The sequence below is a fragment of the Rhinopithecus roxellana genome, chromosome 9, assembly GCF_007565055.1.
Source record: "Rhinopithecus roxellana isolate Shanxi Qingling chromosome 9, ASM756505v1, whole genome shotgun sequence".
NCBI classification, from domain to species: Eukaryota; Metazoa; Chordata; class Mammalia; order Primates; family Cercopithecidae; genus Rhinopithecus; species Rhinopithecus roxellana.
This window is the reverse complement of record NC_044557.1, coordinates 20,002,076-20,023,295: the sequence shown is the minus strand read 5'-3', so window position 1 is coordinate 20,023,295 and position 21,220 is coordinate 20,002,076. Positions and strand designations below refer to the sequence as shown.

At 38.1% G+C, this 21,220-nt stretch overlaps 1 protein-coding gene and 1 non-coding gene across 3 annotated transcripts in view; one reads left to right on the top strand and one right to left on the bottom strand.

The window, feature by feature from the left end:
* ADAM9 (ADAM metallopeptidase domain 9) overlaps window positions 1-21,220 on the top strand; it is a 119,821-nt gene that overhangs the window by 4,016 nt on the left and 94,585 nt on the right. For both annotated transcript variants that reach the window (XR_004059244.1, XM_010385249.2), the window contains exons 2-7: window positions 7,084-7,181; window positions 12,220-12,278; window positions 13,917-13,995; window positions 16,075-16,151; window positions 17,172-17,367; window positions 19,087-19,152. Coding sequence is in view for 1 of the 2 variants with exons in the window: in XM_010385249.2 (XP_010383551.1) it covers window positions 7,084-7,181; window positions 12,220-12,278; window positions 13,917-13,995; window positions 16,075-16,151; window positions 17,172-17,367; window positions 19,087-19,152 (575 nt within the window). In the remaining variant the exon portion in view is untranslated. The remainder of the gene's footprint in view (window positions 1-7,083; window positions 7,182-12,219; window positions 12,279-13,916; window positions 13,996-16,074; window positions 16,152-17,171; window positions 17,368-19,086; window positions 19,153-21,220) is intronic.
* Window positions 18,852-18,920, bottom strand: LOC115899803. Its single transcript, XR_004059406.1, has one exon. It is a non-coding gene; the product is annotated as a small nucleolar RNA SNORD38 (small nucleolar RNA).

Here is a 21,220-nt window from a genome sequence, read left to right as displayed (position 1 = left end):
ACTTAACTTGGTCAGTTTTTAAATATGGAGTTGTGTTTGTATTTATTTATGTTTATAGTAACGTAAGTATTGGGTTGCTAAACCTTATTGGAAAAAAAGAAAATGGTATCACCCCTAGACATGTTATATTATAGGGCAGAACTCATTCCCATTCATGGGAAATGTCCCATTCCCTTTGGTGAATTGTTCTTATCATGAGATTTTTCATGATTTAAGTCATTTTAGGGTGATTTTAACCTCTTCCCTCTAGTAGTGTAGACTCTTCATACGAGTAGACCCCAGGAGAGCCTGTTTCTGATCAGTCTTATTGAAAGGTTTAGAATCCTGTTGTGAATATATCTTGGGCCTAACCTCCCATCCCAGCTGCTTAAGAGAAGTGATTAAGCAGTCTGCACATAGCAATACAATGAAATATGATTTTGCTATCAAAATGACAAATGTGTGGGCTATGTAGATTTGTAGAAAAGTTGATACAAAAGATGTTAACCTAAAAAGTAAGGTTGACTTTTGGTCGTATGTGATAATTACAACTATGAGAACTATGTGTGTTTTGCTATAACAATCAGAAGAGGTTATTTATTCAACACATATTTTATTGAATACATACTGTACCAGTGCAGGAAATACATGATGAATAAGATACCGTCCTTGATCTCAAAGAACTTAAATTCTTTGCTGGAGGAACTTAAATTGTCTAGGACATTAAATCTTAGAAATGGGTGGTGTTTTTCCCAAAGGGACACTTAAAACAAACAACGGAAGCCATTTCTTTTTAAATGTAAAGATGGGTAAATATTTAAGAAAAGTATAACACTAAAAAAGGTAAGAGTGTATGACATAGTCATAGAAATTATAATTATGTTTGAAGGTAGTTTTCTTTTTTTTTTTGAGACGGAGTCTCGCTTTGTCACCCAGGCTGGAATGCAATGGCTCGATCTCCCTCGCTGCAACCTCTGCAAGAATTGCTTGAGGGTTCAAGCGTTTCTTCTGCCTCAGCCTCCCGAGTAGCTGGGATTACAGGCATGTGCGCCACCACACCCGGCTAATTTTTGTATTTTTAGTAGAGACAGGGTCTCACCATGTTGGCAAGGCTGGTCTTGAACTCCTAACCTTGTGATCCACCTGCCTCGGCCTCCCAAAGTGCTGGGATTACAGGCGTGAGCCACCACGCCCGGCCCAAAGGTAGTTATTAATATATGGTATGTATTTATCCGGAATTGACCTGGTGAATACTAGAATAAAACAAAAAAAAAAAAGGCAAAAACTGCAATTACTTTTGCACCAACCTATTATATGGCTTGAAATAACAGTGCTTTGTAGATCTAATTGAAACAATTTTTCTAGAAGAAATACTTTGGAAACAGAATTGTCTTATTTATCCTGAATGTGGAAGCCAGGTTTATTTTATTTTCTACAGTGGAAGTACTTAAAAGTGGCTGTTTGCTTATGTAGTAGGCAGGAGAAAAATGAGAGAAGCCCATGGTTTGGAGTTCACATTTGTTTGCTTTGCAATTAGGTAGAATTCTTTTTTTTTTTTTCTTTTTTTTTGAGACAGAGTCTTACTCTATTGCCCATGCTGGAGTGCAGTGGCACAATCTGGGGTCACTGCAACCTCCACCTCCTGGGTTCAACGACTCTTCTGCCTCAGCCTCTCGAGTAGCTGGGACTATAGGCGCGCACCACCATGCCCAGCTAATTTTTGTACTTTTTTTTAGTAAAGACGGTGTTTCACCATATTGGCCAGGCTGGTCTGAAACTCCTGACCTTGTGATCCCCCCGCCTTGGCCTCCCAAATTGCTGGGATTACAGGCTTGAGCCACCGTGCCCAGCTACAATTAGGTAGAGTTCTTTTAACTAACTTCCCTATACTACAGTTACGGTTATGAAAAGCGTGCTCAGACTTCCTCTAAAACACACTACAGAGTATAGAAAGATCTAAGGAGTTAGAGAAAGAAAGAAGGGCAACTAACACCTTTTCCTGTCTTTAAGATTAGACATGCTAAGTTTCATGTTTCAATGGTTCACGTTTTCTCTTCAGGCCATGTTTTCTTTTTTTCTTTTTTTTTAGATGGAGTCTCCCTCTGTCACCCAGGCTGGAGTGCAGTGGTGCAGTCTCAGCTCACTGCAACCTCCCTGTCCTGGGCTAAAGTGGTTCTCAGCTCATTGCAACCTCCCTCTCCTGGACTCAAGTGGTCTCATGCCTCAGCTTCTGGAGTAGCTAGGACAACAAGCCAGCACCACCAGGCCTGGCTAATTTTGCATAGTTTGTAGAGACAGGGTTTCACCATGTTGACCAGGCTGGTCTCAAACTCTTGATAAAATAAATGATTAATTGTGGCATTTTGGTTTTCACAATGAGGATTGTGTTTAAAATGCAAAAGAAGGAAAGAAAGTTATATGTAATCTTCCTATATTTAGCTTTTATTTTACTTCGTTGGCAGTCTGGGTAAACAATTCATAGAGGACAGAAGACTTGGTTTCTAGTCTTGGCCTGAAACTTTTAGCTGTCACAGCTGGGGGATGCTATTGGCATCTAGTGGGTGGAGGTCAGGGATACTACAAAACATTCCACAGCACCACAGGACAGCCCCTTTACAGGTTGAAGGTTTATACAAATAATGTTAAAGCTCTTTTTTTATATTAACGTGGAAAAATGTTATTTTGGTTCCCATGAGAAAGTGCTATTTGGAATTAAAAAAAAAAAAAACTAAAGTGAATTGGGGGGAAATCTATGCAGAATATGAACAGGAAACAAGAAAAAAACCTGACCTAGAGATAAGAAAGGAATTTTGGGAAAAAAACACAGGAAGGAGGATTTTCATACAATTAGTATGTATTATTTTGATCGCATTCCTGAAGTATGTGCATTTGTTATGACGTTTTGGAACTTTTTATGGCATGGCTTTAATTCAGAAAGTGATTGCTTGGATTTTAGAAGCAGGATGTCAATATCAGAATAACAGCTCTTACATACAGAAATTATTTCAGGGCGCTATGATTTTGAAAACCTTTTAAAAATAAATGGTTATGGCATTTTGCTTTTCAAAATGAGAATTGTGTTTAAAATGGAAAAGAAGGAAAGAAAGTTACATATAATCTTCCCTATATTTAGCTTTTATTTTACTTCATTGGCAGTCTGGGTAAAAGATTCATAGAAGACCGAAGACTTGGTTTCTAGTCTTGGCCTGAAACTATAAGTAAACTAACTTTGCCTGTAAAGTAACTGAACCTGTTTCAAAATGAAAGCTCTTTAAATACCTGCCTGCCCATAAGAACTACAGATGCTTTCTTTTTGGAGGCATTTCTTTTTGTCTGTTATGTTTGCTTCTGAGTTGTAATGAAAACACTTCAGCTTGGTTCTATATTGTTTAGCTTCTAGTGTAACAGTTGTCTGTGTCTATCAGCATATATATTCTTTCTTTTTTTTTTTTTGACAGGGTCCCCCTCTGTTGCTCAGGCTGGACTGCAATTTCTTAATCATGGCTCACTGCAGCCCTGATCTCCCAGGCTCAGGTGATCCTTCCACTTTAGCCTCCTGAGTAGCTGGGACCACAGGCATGTGCCACCATTCCCCACTAATTTTTAAATTTTTTTGAAGAGACAGGGTCTTGCTCTGTTGCTCAGGCTGGTCTTGAGCTCCTGGGCTCAAGTGATCCTCCTGCCTTGGCCTCCCAAAGTGCTGGGATTACAGGGTTGAGCCACCGTGCCCGGCCAGCATATATAATCTTGTCTGTAATGATTTACTTGAAGATAATTTTTTTTTTTAAGTGAAAGCATGTTTATTAAGAAAGTAAAGGAATAAAAGAATGGCTACTCCACAGTCAGAACAGTGGCATGGGCTGCTCAGCTGAGTATACTGATAGTTACTTCTTGGTTATATGCTAAACGAGGGGTGGATTATTCATGAGTTTTCTGGGAAAGGGGCAAGGATTTTCCTGAACTGAGGGTTCCTCTTCTTTTTAGACCATGTGAGGTAACTTCTGGGCATTGCCATGGCATTGGTGCTGGTGGGAGTGTCTTTTAGCATGCTAATGTATTAGAATTAGCATATAGTGAGCAGTGAGGACAACCAGAGGTCACTCTCATGGCCATCTTTGTTTTGGTGGGTTTTAGCTGGCTTCTTTACCACAAACTGGCTTATCAGTAAAGTCTCTGTGACTTGTATCTTGTACTGACCTCCTGTCTCATTCTGTGACTAAGAATGCCTGACCTCCTGGGAATGCAGCCCAGTAGGTCTCAGCCTTATTTTACTCAGCTTCTATTCAAGATGGAGTCAGTCTGGTTTGAATGCCGCTGACATATTTTCCCTCATCCTTTTACATGGGAACCTTAATCCTAAGGATTGTAGAGGGACAAAGATCTATCTTCTGTGACTTCTTCAGGCTGAACAGGAGCAATCATTCCTGCCTAACTATAGAGATCCTGTATCCAGGGTAGAGAGGAGCTGGGTCACACAACGTGAGTATGCTGAGGGCCATTCACAACTCTTTGAGTTCTGTTGAGTTCACAACACAAAAGGTGATATCTAGAAGATTAATAAGATTAATAATTAATAAGTGTTCAATTTAAGAAAACATTCAGTAAGCTTATCCTGCATTCCCACACAAAGATTACAATAGCAATATATTTTATGACAGTAAAGCAAAATAAGTAAAATTATTCCAAGTAAACTAAATAGAAAGGTGTTCCATGAACTGGGCAGTTGTTGGAACCAAGCTGATATAGGGTCATTAATTGATTCCAATATATGCCCAGAATTAGAATACTGATCCAGATGTTAACATTAGCCATCCCTCTTGTTTCTTCTGAGCTGCAGTTAGAGATCACTGATTGGTTCACTGAAATAAGCAGAGCCAGTTCAAATTGCAGGGAAAAACTCAAATACAACTGATGAGACTAGAATTTAATGACAGGTGTACCATAGTTCTTGAAACACAATTTTTCTCTTTCCTGTCCCCCATTTGCATTAAAAACAAATCATGATAGGACTGATAGGATATGATAGTTAGCAAAATAAGGTTTAGTCTTATTATACTTCACCTGATTATTTGAAATGAGTGCAGTAAGAATAATTATTTGCCACATAGGCACTTTTTAATTGGCTTTGAGACTTTTTTTGAGCTGAGCTCAGCCATGGGTTTTGCATAGTTAAATACAGGTATGAGTTGGGTAAATTCCTCTCCTCTTGAGGTCCCGAAATAACTTGATGCACCTGGGCCTGTAGATAGTGACATTCTTTATTTACAACAGATCAGGAACCTTGTGCAGGGACTGTGTAGACAAGGTACATGGCCACTTTTCTCAAGGGACTTTTATTGGTTCTGTAAATCAAGTTTGATTCCTTAAAGGAAAGCACAACATTCCAGTCAAAACTTGGTAAAATAACCAGTTTCTCCAGTTGTGTCCTGTTGCAAAAGAAAACAGATTATTAAAGAGATATAAGATGCTGATGGGTAAAGAGTTTAAAAGCTGTTTATACATGCGTTATATTGGATATGATATAATTTATGGTTTGCAGCTGTTTGTATCTTTTTAATCCCAAACCAGACAAAGTTATAAACATTTTATATACAATGTTATTTTGGAAAAAGTTAGATGTAAATAATTCATCTTAATCTATATTTGAGAAATCTGAGGGTTATGAGGAAACTAGTGAGTGAATGAACATATAGATTGGATCAAAGGAGGAGAGTATGAGAGTAGGGAGACCAGGTAAAAAAGTATAGTCATCTAGAGGTGAGGTTAGTAAGGGTTAAGCCATTAGTAATAATGCTGGAAGAAAAAGAGCTTGTGTTGGACTTGTCGAGAGACTATGTATTGGACTCCAGCATGGTGTGTCTTCCTAAGAGATTTGTGTTGGCAATTTTGATTATACTCAATTTGGATTCAAGTGATGACTTTAGAAGCCAAGCCCTACTTAAGATATCATGATTCCGTGCTGATAGACTGAACAGAATTGAAAGTGGGAGTAAGTCTGCATGACTTTCAGAGTTCTTAACTGTTAACAAATTTTGTATAAAGTTTGTGTTTTTGTGATGGATTAATGGCTATAATTTGAGAACATGGGTACATTGTTGAGTATATGTTTGTTTTATTTGTTAGAGTTAACCCATCAGATATTAAAAGTACCTTTTCCCACTTACAGTCCTTGTCCATTTAATAAATGTCTTAGTCTGTGTTGCTATAAAGGAATACCTGAGACTGGGTAATTTATAAAGAAAAGAGGTTTATTTGATTCACTGCAGGCTGTACAAGAAGCATGGCACAGGCATCTGCTTCTGGAGAGGGCCTTAGGCTGCTTCCATTCATGGCAGAAGGGGAAGTGGAGCTGGCGGGTACAGAGGTCACAAGGCAAGAGAGGAAGCAAGAGAGATGGGGGAGAGAGGCTCTTTTTAACAACCAGCTCTTGAGGGAACTAACAGAACAAGAACTCTTTCTCCTTCCCTGGCCCCTCAGGGAAGGCATTACTCTGTTCATGAGGGATCCACCTCCATGACGCAAACACCTGTTACTACACCCCACCTCGCAACACTAACACACTGGGGGTTAAATTTCAGCATAAGATTAGGAGAAGTCAAACATACAAACTATGGCGGTAAGTATTTAGTAGTATCATCTGAGAGGATGTTATTCATGCTTGGTGAGGGGGAGGAATGGGAGATGAGGGAAGGGTGCTAGACTCTAGGATGTCTTCCCCCATTTCCCCACCAAACAGTTCTTTTCTTTCTTCTTGTGTTCATGCCTTAAGATTTCTTTTGAGAAAAAAGGGTTAGGGTTTATAGCTAAAAATGTTTGAAATGATTGCTACGTGTATTTATAATGTTTGGATAAAGACTGGTATACTTTTTAAGAAAATACATTTTTCTCCCTCATACTTACCTAATGCATTGCTGTTTTCATGTATTAATACAACTTTATATAAAAGTACTTTTATTATATGCATATTATAATATGGGAATGTAATATGGGAATGTCAGGTGATTTTTCTGTGATTTGAACATTCAGCTTTTGATTTTCATTATATTGTGTGCCCACGTAGTTTTTCAGTTTCACTTAGTATATTTGTTACTGCCTTTTCTGTAGGCTTTCAACAGACCTCACATCTTTCTTCTTATGAAATTATAACTCCTTGGAGATTAACTAGAGAAAGAAGAGAAGCCCCTAGGCCCTATTCAAAACAAGTAAGTTGTATCTTGAGAAATAATGTGTTTAATTTTTTTTCTTTTCTGTTTTAGCACAAAGGTGTTATTTGTAGCAGTGATCAGTTCAGTGAGTTATTACTTGGCTGTTACTTAGCATAGCACAGCTGTGTTAGTAAAAGCATCATATTGAGCCTTAGTATCGTTTTTTTTTTTTGAGATGGAGTCTTGCTCTGTCGCCCAGGCTGGAGTGTGCAGTGGCGCAATCTCGGCTCACTGCGACCTCCGCCTTCTGGGTTCAAGTGATTCTCCTGCCTCAGCCTTCCGAGTAGCTGGGACTACAGGCATGCGCCACCATGCCTGGCTAATTTTTTGGTATTTTTTTAGTAAAGACAGGGTTTCACCGTGTTGGCCAGGCTGATCTTGAACTCCTGATCTCAGGTGATCCCCCTGCCTCGGCCTCCCAAAGTGCTGGGATAAACGTGTGAGCCACCATGCCCAGCCAGTATCTTTTTTTTTTTTTTTAAAGACAGTATGATCAACTCGAAACATAACAGAATAACATAGTTAAATTGAATTCTGTCACTAGGGTAGGCTGCTGATTATATACATTTTAATTGACAGGCAATGGTCACAGTGATTTTTATTATAATAAGAATTATAATTATTATAATTATATAACCTGACTCAGTTTGTGATAGCTAGAACACTTTTTTTTTTAATTATACTTTAAGTTCCGGGGTACGTGTGCATAACGTGCAGGTTTGTTACATATGTATACTTGTGCCATGTTGGTGTGCTGCACCCATCAACTTGTCAGCACCCATCAACTCGTCATTTACATCAGGTATAACTCCCAGTGCAATCCCTCTCCCCTCCCCCTCCCCGTGATAGGCCCCGGTGTGTGATGTTCCCCTTCCCGAGTCCAAGTGATCTCATTGTTCAGTTCCCACCTATGAGTGAGAACATGCGGTGTTTGGTTTTCTGTTCTTGCAATAGTTTGCTGAGAATGATGGTTTCCAGCTGCATCCATGTCCCTACAAAGGACACAAACTCGTCCTTTTTTATGACTGCATAATATTCCATGGTGTATATGTGCCACATTTTCTTAATCCAGTCTGTCACTGATGGACATTTGGGTTGATTCCAAGTCTTTGCTATTGTGAATAGTGCCGCAATAAACATACGTGTGCATGTGTCTTTACAGCAGCATGATTTATAATCCTTTGGGTATATACCCAGTAATGGGATGGCTGGGTCATATGGTAATTCTAGTTCTAGATCCTTGAGGAATCACCATACTGTTTTCCATAATGGTTGAACTAGTTTACAATCTCACCAACAGTGTAAAAGTGTTCCTATTTCTCCACATCCTCTCCAGCACCTGTTGTGTCCTGACTTTTTAATGATTGCCATTCTAACTGGTGTGAGATGGTATCTCATTGTGATTTTGATTTGCATTTCTCTGATGGCCAGTGATGATGAGCATTTTTTCATGTGTCTGTTGGCTGTATGAATGTCTTCTTTTGAGAAATGTCTGTTCATATCCTTTGCCCACTTTTTGATGGGGTTGTTTGTTTTTTTCTTGTAAATTTGATTGAGTTCTTTATAGGTTCTGGATATTAGCCCTTTGTCAGATGAGTAGATTGCAAAAATGTTCTCCCATTCTGTAGGTTGCCTGTTCACTCTGATGGTAGTTTGTTTTGCTGTGCAGAAGCTCTTTAGTTTAATTAGATCCCATTTGTCAATTTTGGCTTTTGTTGCCGTTGCTTTTGGTGAGCTAGAACACTTTATACTATATCTTCACTGACAGTGAAGAGTGCTAATGTGTTAAATGCATGTATTTTATATTAGGGAATATTTCCTAAAATACAGGTTTTATTTCCATATTGGAAGAAACTGTGCTGTTAATGGGGTAACCAGTGCACAAAAATTATTTTTTGTACTATTCTTTTGTAAAGTTTGTTCAGAAATAACTATTTGGACTTTAATTTTATAAGTCCTTCAACTTTATAGTAGTATAATTAAATTTTATTATAATTTAACAACAGCAGGTAATAAAGCACAGAATTTAGCTTATTCTGAATTATATTAATATCTGAATTGCTGATACACTCAGAAATGTAAGGCAGCTTGCCTGTTTTTTAGGGAGTGGGCATTGTGAAAAGAACACTGGAGTTGAGGATCAGGAGAACTTTTAGTTTTGGTCCTCCCTGTGAGTACCACCACCTACTAATTGGGTTGGTCACTCAACTGCATTTACTCCTGTCTAACTGAGGAGTAAATGACTCTAAGATCTCCTCTGTAGAAGAATTTATACATTTTGCTTGTTTTTTAAAATTCATACATTTTACTTGTTTGAACTGGACAGCCTACCGTTTGATTATGTTTTGTCTTAGAATAGAGTTAATCAGTTAATCTCTGTTTGGGTGTGATCTCGGCTCACTGCAGCCTCTGCCTCCTGGGTTCAAGTGATTCTTGTGCCTCTGCCTCCCGAGTAGCTGGGACTACAGGCATGTGCCACCATGTCCAGCTAATTTTTGTGTCTTTAGTAGAGATGGGATGTTGCCATGTTGGCCAGGCTGTTCTCGAACTCTTGGCTTCAAGTGATCTGCCTGCCTCAGCCTCCCAGAGTGCTGGGATTACAGGCATGAGCCACCTGTTTTCCTCCTTTTCTTCAGTGAATGGTAGACTTTCAGCCTAGGGACTGTGTTTTCTACTTTTTTCTGTCTCTGATAGTATCTTCATTTAGTACTTCCCTCATTGATACTTGGGATTGTCATAAGTAACTGTCATTTTTGTGCTTTGGTAAATATTTGGAGAAGTGATAACGGTCAGTGCATATTGAACTGGATTTTGCTCATTCAACAGTGAATGTAATTTACTCATTCAAAAGTATTTATTGAGTTACTATTGTATGCTAGATACCATTTAGCTACTGGGGATATGGCAGTGAACAAAACAGACAAAAATTTATGCCCTTGCATGAATGCAATCTTGTATTCTATGAAGCTTGCATTCTAGTGAGTGGGGGAGAGAGAGAGACAAAACAAAAACAAAAACAAAAAACCCCAAAACCAAAAATGTATATAACTTCAGATGGTGATAAATGCTGTGGAGAAAATTAAAGCAAGAAAAGGGATGGGAGACTGGATATGGTGAGTTGCTGGGGAGAGGATTGCATTTTTCAATAGGATGGCCAGGGAAAGCCTTACAAGAAGGTAGCCCTTTAGTAAAGACCAGAAGGAGGCAGGTGAACAATCCAGGCAGATACTTGGGGGAGGAGTAAACTATCACAAAATAATCTTTGGTCTCTCAGATTTATTTTCATTTTGTTTATTTATTTATTTATTTTTGAGACGGAGTCTCGCTGTGTCACCCGGGCTGGAGTGCAGTGGCCGGATCTCAGCTCACTGCAAGCTCCACCTCCCAGGTTTACGCCATTCTCCTGCCTCAGCCTCCCGAGTAGCTGGGACTACAGGCGCTCGCCACCTCGCCTGGCTAGTTTTTTGTATTTTTTCGTAGAGATGGGATTTCACCGTGTTAGTCAGGACGGTCTTGATCTCTTGACCTCGTGATCTGCCCGTCTGGCCTCCCAAAGTGCTGGGATTACAGGCTTGAGCCACCGCGCCCGGCCCTCAGATTTCTTTTTAATAGACATAGCAGTGATGTTTTTATATCGTGATTGTCTAAGACAGAATGATAGAAAGGCACATGATAAAGCTGTAGCAATGGAAAGAGCTTGGTGGTTTTGATGGCCCACTGGAGATTGAGGTAGATGATGAAGGGTTCTTGGCGTCCCATGCGGGATGTGGAGGTAGAATGACAGGATCCGTAGTTGGTCTAGCGCTTAGAGTCAGAGGCAGATGTGCTGTGGTGAAGGGGATGATACTGTTTCTTGACAAAATGTTAACTGAGCCTGGAAACAGTCGGGAATATTAAGTAGACATTTCTGATAATGTTAGTTGTCGAGTCCCTTCCTGACTTTCTTTTTTATTAAAGAGCTAAGGCAAAGTCAGATCTCTTAGTTCCAGAGATCACATTAAACACTTGTGGCTAATGACATGGTGAGTTGCTGGGGAAGTTGTTTCAGAGTTGCCTGAGGTAGAGAAGATGATCCCATGAATTGGAGGATGTGTATATATGTTACTTTAATTCCTTGACTCTAAGATGCCATCAATTGTGAGACACAGCATATTGTTTTATGTACCACTAATAAAGAGACAGAAGTGGCCCAGCGGGGTGGCTCATACCTGTAATCCCAGCACTTTGAGAGACCACGTGGATCACCTGAGGTCAGGAGTTCAAGACCAGCCTTACCAATATGGTGAAACCCTGTCTCTACTAAAAATGCCTAAATTAGCCAGGTGTGGTGGTGGGAGCCTGTAATCCCAGTTATTCTGGAGGCTGAGACAGGAGATTGCTTGAACCCGGGAGGCGGAGGTTGCAGTGAGCCAAGATTGCACCGTTGTACTCCAGGCTGGGTGGGTGACAGAGTAAGACTCCATGTCAAAAAGAAAAAAAAAAAAAAGAAAACAGAAGTGGTGCTGGTTAGACTGCTGTGCCTTTGTATGATGTGTCCTTGTTTCAGGGACATTAATATGAGGGAAAAAAGCATGTTTTAGAATTGAGGAAATGAGGTAAGCCCTGTAATTCGTATCATAAAAGGAGTTGAATTTCTTTTCAACTTTATATAACTAGAACTAGGGATAATCTCTTGAAACCAAGAGTGCCATTTCATTTAGACAAAAGCAGGAACTGTCTTATACTGTAGGTAATACATTGATGGACTTGAGAAGATAATCCCTGCAGTTATAGCTGAATTAGAAATGAATTTGAGAAGAGTTAGATAGACATGAAGGTTATTTTCCATGATCAGTTATGAAAGGAAGGAAAGGATGATCAGAGTATATTTTTTATTATTTAAGGATTGACACAAAGTTCTTCTATTAAACTGTTCAGCCAATACCAAATTATTTTAATTCAGAATGGAATTTCCTGCATCTAATAAATGAGATGTTGTTGAAAAGTAATTTTCAAGATGATGTTTTATTCTTCTTTTCTCCTTCTGTGCATTTAGGTATCTTATGTTATTCAGGCTGAAGGAAAAGAGCACATTATTCACTTGGAAAGGAACAAGTAAGACATTTAATTTATTTTGGCTTTTCAGTAATGTTTTTCCAATAGTATATTGGTTTTGTTTCTAGTTTGATATGGTTTAGTGGATCCTGAACCCTGGGATTAAGCAGATGTAGCTCTTCATATCTGTGCTGCACAGTGGCAGCTGGCTGGGCAGGCAGGAACTTCCAAACAGGAAAGAAGGCAGAGACCAAAGCCAAGCACCCCCCAGTTTATTCTTTCCAAATGCATCACTAAGGGAGCAGAGGCTACACATGTGTGGGGGAGTTGGGGAGAAGGGGAGCCTGCAGTGACCGAACAGTGTCCAATTATTGGAAAGACTAAGGTTCCACTGGCTACTCCCATGCCTACTCACATAGACTTTAATAAAGGTAAAGGATGTAATGCATCAGGACAAAGAAAGTGCAGGCAGTCATCAAGGCATGACCCCCAGGGTCCTTTTTCAGTTGCACAAATGTGCTTTGCCTCCAGATTATGAACTGCTGAGATATGTGTGAGGCATCATATTTTCTGGGGAGCCCAGGCACAAGTTTACTGAAAATATCTTTTCTACCTCGCTGATCATGTAGCTAAAGTCAGGCTGTGTACCTAACTAAATCAGATAAAAACTTTCCATTTGTTCATTTCTAGTCAATATAGACAGGCTGGTCTCGGGTGCCTCTAGGGGAGTTTTGAACTTGAAATGGCATATTTATGAATCACACATTAGCACATTGCATCCCTGACCTGTCCATAAGGCCTGGAGATAAGCATACAGCTGCTGCAGTCCTGCTGCAAGAGAACCTGATCCTCATAAACATGCTTGGTGCCACTGAACCTCCTTAACATGGAGTGAGGCTTTGGAAATCAGGAATAATTGTTTCTTTCAACAGTTGAGACAGAAATTTGCCTCCATACTGAGGAGTTTAATTCTTATTTATATAGAACTTTTAGAAAAGAGTGTAAAAAACCATTTATTTTTCTTCTGTAAATATGGTATCCTGTCAGTAACCCAGTTTTTACTTTTCCTGTGAGTTGTATCTGAAAAATTTAGGGACATTATTTGTGTTGCCTTAAGTTTTTTGCAGCTAGCATTTTATGACCATTAGAATAAATGTGTAGCTTAATGTTACATATTATTTATGAGTAAGTAATGTACACTATTTCAGAGTTGTCTATTTATGAGCTTTTTTCTTCCTTCTTTTTTTTTTAAGAGACAAGGTCTTATTCTGTTATCCAGGGTGGAGTGCAGAGGCATGATCATAGCTCACTGCAGCCTTGAACTCCTGGGCTTAAGCAGTCCTCCCACCTCAGCTTCCTGAGTAGCTGGGACTATACGTGTGTGCCACTATGCCCAGCTCATTTTTTATTTTTTGTAGTGACAGGGTCTCACCATGTTGCCTAGGCTGGTCTCAAACTCCTGGCCTCAAGTGATCCTCCTACCTCAGCCTTCCAAAATGTTGGGGTTACAGGCGTGAGCCACTGCCCGGCTGTTTATGAGCTTTTAATTTTATAGTAGCACATTTTAAAATAATAATTTATCTGGTGAAAGTTCTTATTTACTCCTGCTCGTCTCTTCTAGAGATAATGCCTTGTGAATCATATTCTTAGTTGTAGATAGATAACATATATTTAAATGGTATTTTATTTCTCTTCCAGAGACCTTTTGCCTGAAGATTTTGTAGTTTATACCTACAACAAAGAAGGGACTCTAATCACTGACCATCCCAATATACAGGTAATATATTTTCCTCATGATCCCATAGCAAATTTTAAAACAATTATAATTTAAAAATGAGTTCTATATAGGCACTCAGGACTGTTACATTGCACAGCCCCACAGGGCACCTTTAACATTATGATATATGGGTTATCCTGGGAAAAGTGGGTGCATTTCTATAGACTAAGCTGTACCTTACAGCTCTCCAGGTACTCAGTAGTTAAGGTTTTTTTTTAAAGACTAGGAAAATACATCTTCTATTTAATGGTAATCCTTACTGATGATGGGGAAAATTTGATATGTTTTGAAAATAGGAGTTTTTGATTTTTTTGTTGAAAGTTAATATCTGTAAAAGTGAACTTATTAAAACATTTAATTTGTCATTAATATTTAGTAAAGAAAAACACTCGTTTGGTGTTACGTGTTCTAATGTTCTAAATGTTTTCTGAAAATAATTCTTTCCTAAAAGAGGTGTGGTCCTCTCTGGATCAGAGAACAGAGTACTCCTGGGGACAGAGCTGGCCAGAATACCCAAAATAATTGGCAGATGTCAAATTTGGCTTTATGTGTTTATTACTAGAGCATAAACATTTCTAGCTTTGTTTGAGTGTTTTACAGTCCTTTTTGGCACTTAGGTATTATACATTTTTTTCTTTTGCCATGGTTTTCATGAGAAATCTTTATTCCCATTACATTTTTTTTTCTTTTTCTTCTGAACTTTGTAATACTTTGCTAGGTTGAATTGTTTCTGTTGGTTGTGCACTTTTTGCAGCATTCTTCAAATAAATAAGAGGCAAAAAAAATCTTTATTTTAGATTAATTATTAGTACTTACAAAAACCAAGGAACTGCTGACTTAGGCCTATCCTCTTCTGGTCCACTATCTGATTTCTTTATCTTAGTGCATTGTTGGTCCATTGTTCAATAGAAAATTAGTAGAGGAGTTTGAATTTACCTTACAGCATAAACCAGATAGAAAATAACCCATCCATTCAGTCATGCATCCAACGATTACCAAGGCAGAAGGCCAAACACAGTATAATTTGTGTCACTTGACAAAAGCTGTAATGGTAAAAGGCATTTTTTTCCTTGTAGAGGTTTCTTGGCATACTTTCTTTAGACATACACTGTTTGGGCTTGAATTTTGACTCATTATTTGCTGATGAAACTATTTTGATCTGTTTGTGCCTTGGTATGTTCACTTTAAAATGTAATAATAGTTACCATTTTATGGATATATTGGGAAACTTAACTTTAATATATAAGATGCTTAGAACAGTCAGTCTGACAGTTTTTAACTCAACGAATATTATTTGTTGCTATTATTTAAAGTATGTGTTGTTAAACTGCTAAAAATCAATTTTCATTATATAGAAACTTATGTAAGTATTATTTTATATAATACTTATGTATCATAAGTATGATAGAGTTGTTATGCTTTTCTGGGTGTTTGAAAAATGTCAACCAAGACAGATGGAGTCTCACTTATTTCTTGGTTATTTAATATTGTTCAGGTAGATGAAAGTGTGATTGTAGATTTGAAATACAAATTAAAACTTTGATACTGTAATTTTTTTAACATGGCCAGACTGTCATGTATTGTAATGACATATACTTTTGTCCATAAAATGAAATTAAGTTTCACCGAAAGATTTACATACTTTCCCCTGGGGATTCTATTGCTTAAGATTAAAGTTTGTGAAGCATCATCAGTGTCTTCCACAGGGTCATTTTATACAAACACAATTTTAGTGAGATGTCAGCCGGCTGCTGTTGGTTCTTGGATTGACTGTGATTTGAAATGTTGAAGATGATATAATGCGTCTTGTTCTGCTTCTAGGCTGAAAGGTCACTGAGGCAGAGCTGTTTGTACCGTGTATTCCCTGGAATTCTGCCTAAACATTTGTGTACTCATAGGGTGGTAGGAGATAGTCTGCAGATGGTCTAAAGAATGCCATGTGATACTATGAGATGCCAATAATATAAATAAAACTTTGTAGTTGACTGGCCTCAAGTAATTTTGTTAGCTCTGCAATTTCTGTGATGATTTTTCAGCAATGTAGCAATATTTGAAGATAATACAGTATTTTTCATTTAGAATCATTGTCATTTTCGGGGCTATGTGGAGGGAGTTTATAATTCATCCGTTGCTCTTAGCAACTGTTTTGGACTCAGGTAAGCAATTTATTTTATCTTCTTTTTTTTCTTTCCCCTGTGTCTTACCCTTTTTCCTATTTCTGTCTCCAAATTAAATCCTTTTGGGCACTTAGCAAAACTGGAATTTACTTAGATGTTACTGAACATTTTTATAGCCGTGTTTCAGATATCTTTGACATGTTTATTTAAGGAAGTATTATAGTTGATGAGTTTTAATATGTAAAGAGGAAAATTTTTTTGAGACCACTAAATCATTTTTGGTATTTAAAATAAAATATACTTTAAATTTCTGTAGTACTTTATATTTATAAAATTTTCACTTGTATTATTTAAGACTTGTATTTAAGTCTCATTATGACTGTGAATAAGAGCTCATTATTTCCATATTTAGGTGAGCAAACTGAAGTTCAGATAAATTATATTACACTTCAAATTAAGTTATAGTATTAAAATTACATTCCTTGAGGTCATGGCAACATGGCACTGTACTGGTTGGTTGATTGCATGATTGCTTGAACTAATACATATTAGTTCTATATAAGATGAATATGATTATCTTCACTTAAGTAGTAACATTTATTTAATAGGTACTATGTGCCAGGCAATATGTTCTGTGTGTTTTGTGCTTATTAAGTAATTTTGTTTTCAGAACAGTCCTTTGCAGAGTGCAAACCAAGGCAGAGGTTAAATACCTCGCTGAGAGTCCTGCAGCTAATAGAAGACATTTGGAATTCGAACTCTTGTCCTCTGGTCCAGATGCCACATTCTTAATCACTACTTTGTAGTACCTTCCATTTCCCGTAGATCACTCAGGGAGTTTAAGTGACTTGCAGGCAGTGACGCTGATAAGTAGCTATTTGAGCTTTCAATATAGGTCTGCCCCAGCCCTATCTGTCTGATTCTAAAGCCTCTATTTTATTCTCTATATCATGCTATGCCTACTTACACATTTAAGAAGTAGGACTTGAACTTAGGTTTTCTGATTCCTTTTGTATTTTCTTTTTCTTAAAATTTGTATATGTGTAATGCAACATTCAGAGGATTGCTGCATTTAGAGAAGGCAAGTTATGGGATTGAACCCCTGCAGAACAGCTCTCATTTTGAGCACATCATTTATCGAATGGATGATGTCCACAAAGAGCCTCTGAAATGTGGAGTTTCCAACAAGGATATAGAGAAAGAAACTACAAAGGATGAAGAGGAAGAGCCTCCCAGCATGACTCAGCTACTTCGAGTAAGGAAATAACATAATTCTTCGTGGCTTAGATTACCATTTTAGAAAAATCATGTGTTTATTCATGAAACCAATACTATGAGTAGTGTTTTTTTTTTCTTTTTCTTTTCTTAATTTTGCCAAATGTATGCCAGACATTCTGATAGGTACTAGGGGATGAAAAGATGAGCAATATACAGTTCCTGCTACCAAGTTGAGTACAGTTTAGATTCTGTGGGTTTTGGAAATGAGGGCTTAATCTGCAGCAGTGCTTACTGTGGCCTTGGCCTCCTGGGCTCAAGCAATCCTCCTGCCTCAGCCTCCCAGTAGCTACTACTACAGGTCTGTGCCACCCACCGTGCCCGGCTAATTTAAAAAAAAATTTTGTAAAGATGAGGTCTCATTATATTATCGAGGCTGGTCTTGAACCCCTGGCATAAAGCAGTCCTCTTGCCTCAGCTTCCTAGAGTGCTGGGATTACAGGCATAAACCACTGCGCCCATTGCAAAAGAGTTTTTATTTAGATACCTCTTGGACAACTCAAATGGTGATTCTTGAACCCTAGATTGGAAAGAGAGATATGGCTTTAGGACTTTAACGACTTCAGGTGTGTTTCAAGGACACTCTCATCCCTGTTTGGAGACTGCTATAGCACTTCATGATTTGCTCTTGACAGGGGTGTCTCTTAGACTGAAATTGTTCTAGGACTAGATCAACTTCAGCTGCAGGGATTGTACCTTTCTATGAGATATGTTGCTGCCTTGAAAGAGGCATATTTTTAATTAACTTATACTAGTTGATGGCATTATTTTTATTGCCTCTCCTGCTATCCACTCTTTTGACTTGGACTATTCTTTTTGACTTTTTTTTTTTTTTTTTTTTTGAGACGGAATCTCGCTATCACCCAGGCTGGAGTGCAGTGGCCGGATCTCAGCTCACCGCAAGCTCCGCCTCCCGGGTTCACGCCATTCTCCTGCCTCAGCCTCTCAAGTAGCTGGGACTACAGGCGCCCGCCACGTCGCCCGGCTAGTTTTTTTGTATTTTTTAGTAGAGACGGGGGTTTCACCGTGTTAGCCAGGATGGTCTCGATCTCCTGACCTCGTGATCCACCCGTCTCGGCCTCCCAAAGTGCTGGGATTACAGGCTTGAGCCACCGCGCCCGGCCTCTTTTTGACTTTAAACATTGGAAAACATTAAAATTTTTGCTTATTCTACTTTGCATGAATTTCTGTAAAATGACAAAACTAGTCATTTTTTAAAATGGCAACCTTGTTCTAACTTCTGCTCTGGGATATTAGTGGCTATGTTTTATCTTTCAGCATAGTAATGGGGTTTTTCATTAAAATGTGTGTGTGTGCATGTGTGTGTGTGTGTGTGTGTGTGTGTGTAGTTCTGATTTTAGAAAATTGGTAATGCTGCTTTGTAAACTTAAACCCATTTTGTCTGTAACTAGCATTTTTATCATATTAGTGCAGATAACAGATAACACTTCAAAAACATTTTTTTCCCCTCAGACATAGTTTATCATCACTTCAAGTCAGTAGCAGAACTGGACAAAGTTTTCATCACTAAGAAGAAGATAGCACTTCAAAAAATATATTTTTCACTATCTTAATATAGGATATGTTAAGTAAAATAATTTTATGATGTTCTTAGCAGACATGAAATAGGTGATGAGAGATTAGGATGTGATCATAGCCTTACAAATTTTTGCCTTTATGATGTTTGTGTTTTTGACAGAGAAGAAGAGCTGTCTTGCCACAGACCCGGTATGTGGAGCTGTTCATTGTCGTAGACAAGGAAAGGGTAAGATTGGTGACAATTTTTCTTCTTTTCCATGAAAAAGATATGAGAAATGAGCATTTAATGAAGGAAATATAAACTACAGTTTGTATTGATTTTACTTAAATAATGATTTTAAAACTAAAATGGTTTTTTTCCCTTAAACCTTATACTACCAGAATATCAGCAGAAGCTAAATGTAGCAAAATGTGACTGCCTTTCAGTTTATCTTTTATTAATGATTTTTTTTCGTGTTCTTGCTGATGACTTGCTTATGCTGAATTTTTTGAGTGAATCTGTACTGCCTATCAGGCTCTTGAGAACTTTTCAGATTACTTTAGTGGGCTGTGGCTCTAAAAGGTTTAGCTTTGTTGGCTAATAAAATTGCTTTGCTTTCTAGAATTTGAGATAACCTATATTGCACTTTACGAGATGGAAAACCTCCAGGTCCTGGCATGCTTTAGAAGGGAATAGTATTAATTTCCGTGTACAGGATCACATGAGGGCATTTTCCTTATTTATACTTAAGAAACTGAACTAAGTGCTTTGCTTTAACTAAGAGAAGTAATGTGTCCCTATTTTGGCATTTACAGGATTATCAGTTTTAGAGGTAATGGCTATATAGTTTATTTTCATGTTGCTTTTTTTGTTGATATAATAATACTTCACATATTTGTGGGGTACAGGTGAGTATTTGTTACAACAGCTGTGTAATTTAAAATAGAGAGTATTTTTAGTGTTTTGACTTTTACTTCCAATTTTGTTGTCAGTGTGAAAAAGTTATTTGTGGAAACTTACTATGATTGGCAGTTCCTTTCTTGTAAGCTGTAGAGACAGTTTTGAGGTTTTTTTGGTTTTAAAAAAATTCCTCGTTGTATGTAGGTTGGAAAATAACAAGCCCCCCCAAATAACTAATTTGGAGAAAATATTAAGAGAGAGACTCGGATTTGTACATTATAGGTTCATTGTCCTCAAGTGGCAGAAGGAAAAGCACATGGAATACGACCAAGTGTGAACTCAGCCCCAGTGGGCAAAAAGCTTCTGTAGAAGAATGTTTTGGACAAATCGCAAAAGTCAAGATTCGAATGTTTATCTTGGCCGGGGGCAGTGGCTCTTGCCTGTAATCCCAGCACTTAGGGAGGCCGAGGCGGCCGAATCACGAGGTCAGAGAGATCGGAACCATCCTGGCTAACACGGTGAAACCCTGTCTCTCCTAAAAATACAAAAAATTAGCCGGGCGTGGTGGTGGGCACCTGTGGTCCCAGCTACTCGGGAGGCTAAGACAGGAGAATGGCATAAACCCGGGAGGCGGAGCTTGCAGTGAGCTGAGATTGCGCCACTGCACTCCAGCCTGGGCAACAGAGCGAGAGTCAGTCTCAAAAAAAAAAACAAAAACAAAAACAAAACAAAACAAAACACAAAAAACATAAAATGTTTTTCTTCATTGCTGTCTCCAGATGTATTGTTATATACAGATAGAAAAGTTGTTAAAAAAAAAAGGTTCAATTTCAATCAAGCCCTGTCAAATGTATTAAATTAAATTTTTTTTCTTATGTAGGAGAATCATGATTAGATCCCTAACTGATAAAATCTGATATATTCTGATATTAATGCTTTTAGCATAGAGCAAAATCATAAATCCTTTAAAAATTTTTTTCTGCTAAATTGGTTGTATAAAATAATGTTAAAAATAGACATTTGAGTTAGCCAGGTCTCAAAGAAAAATTAGTCATATTTATTTGGCTTAAGATGGTTAAACTTCTGTATGTTTTCATCTACATATGCTTTTTTAACTAGCGATTATTGGTTAATCTCTCATTTTTAATTCAACCCAGCATTTAGAAATGGTTTATTGGTGCTGATCTGTAACCAATCTGGCTGTTTCCGTACCTCAGTTCTGTTTTCTGTATGTCACTTTCTTTTTTCTGTTCATAAATCTTCTTCCACTATGTGGCTGCACAGAGTCTCTCTGAACCTGTTCTGGTTTGGAAGCCACACAATTCTTGAATCAGTCATTCCTTGCTCAACTAAAGTCTGTTAAATTTAAAAGAAAAAGGTTTATTGGTAACATCATTAGCCTAAGAGGTGGAAG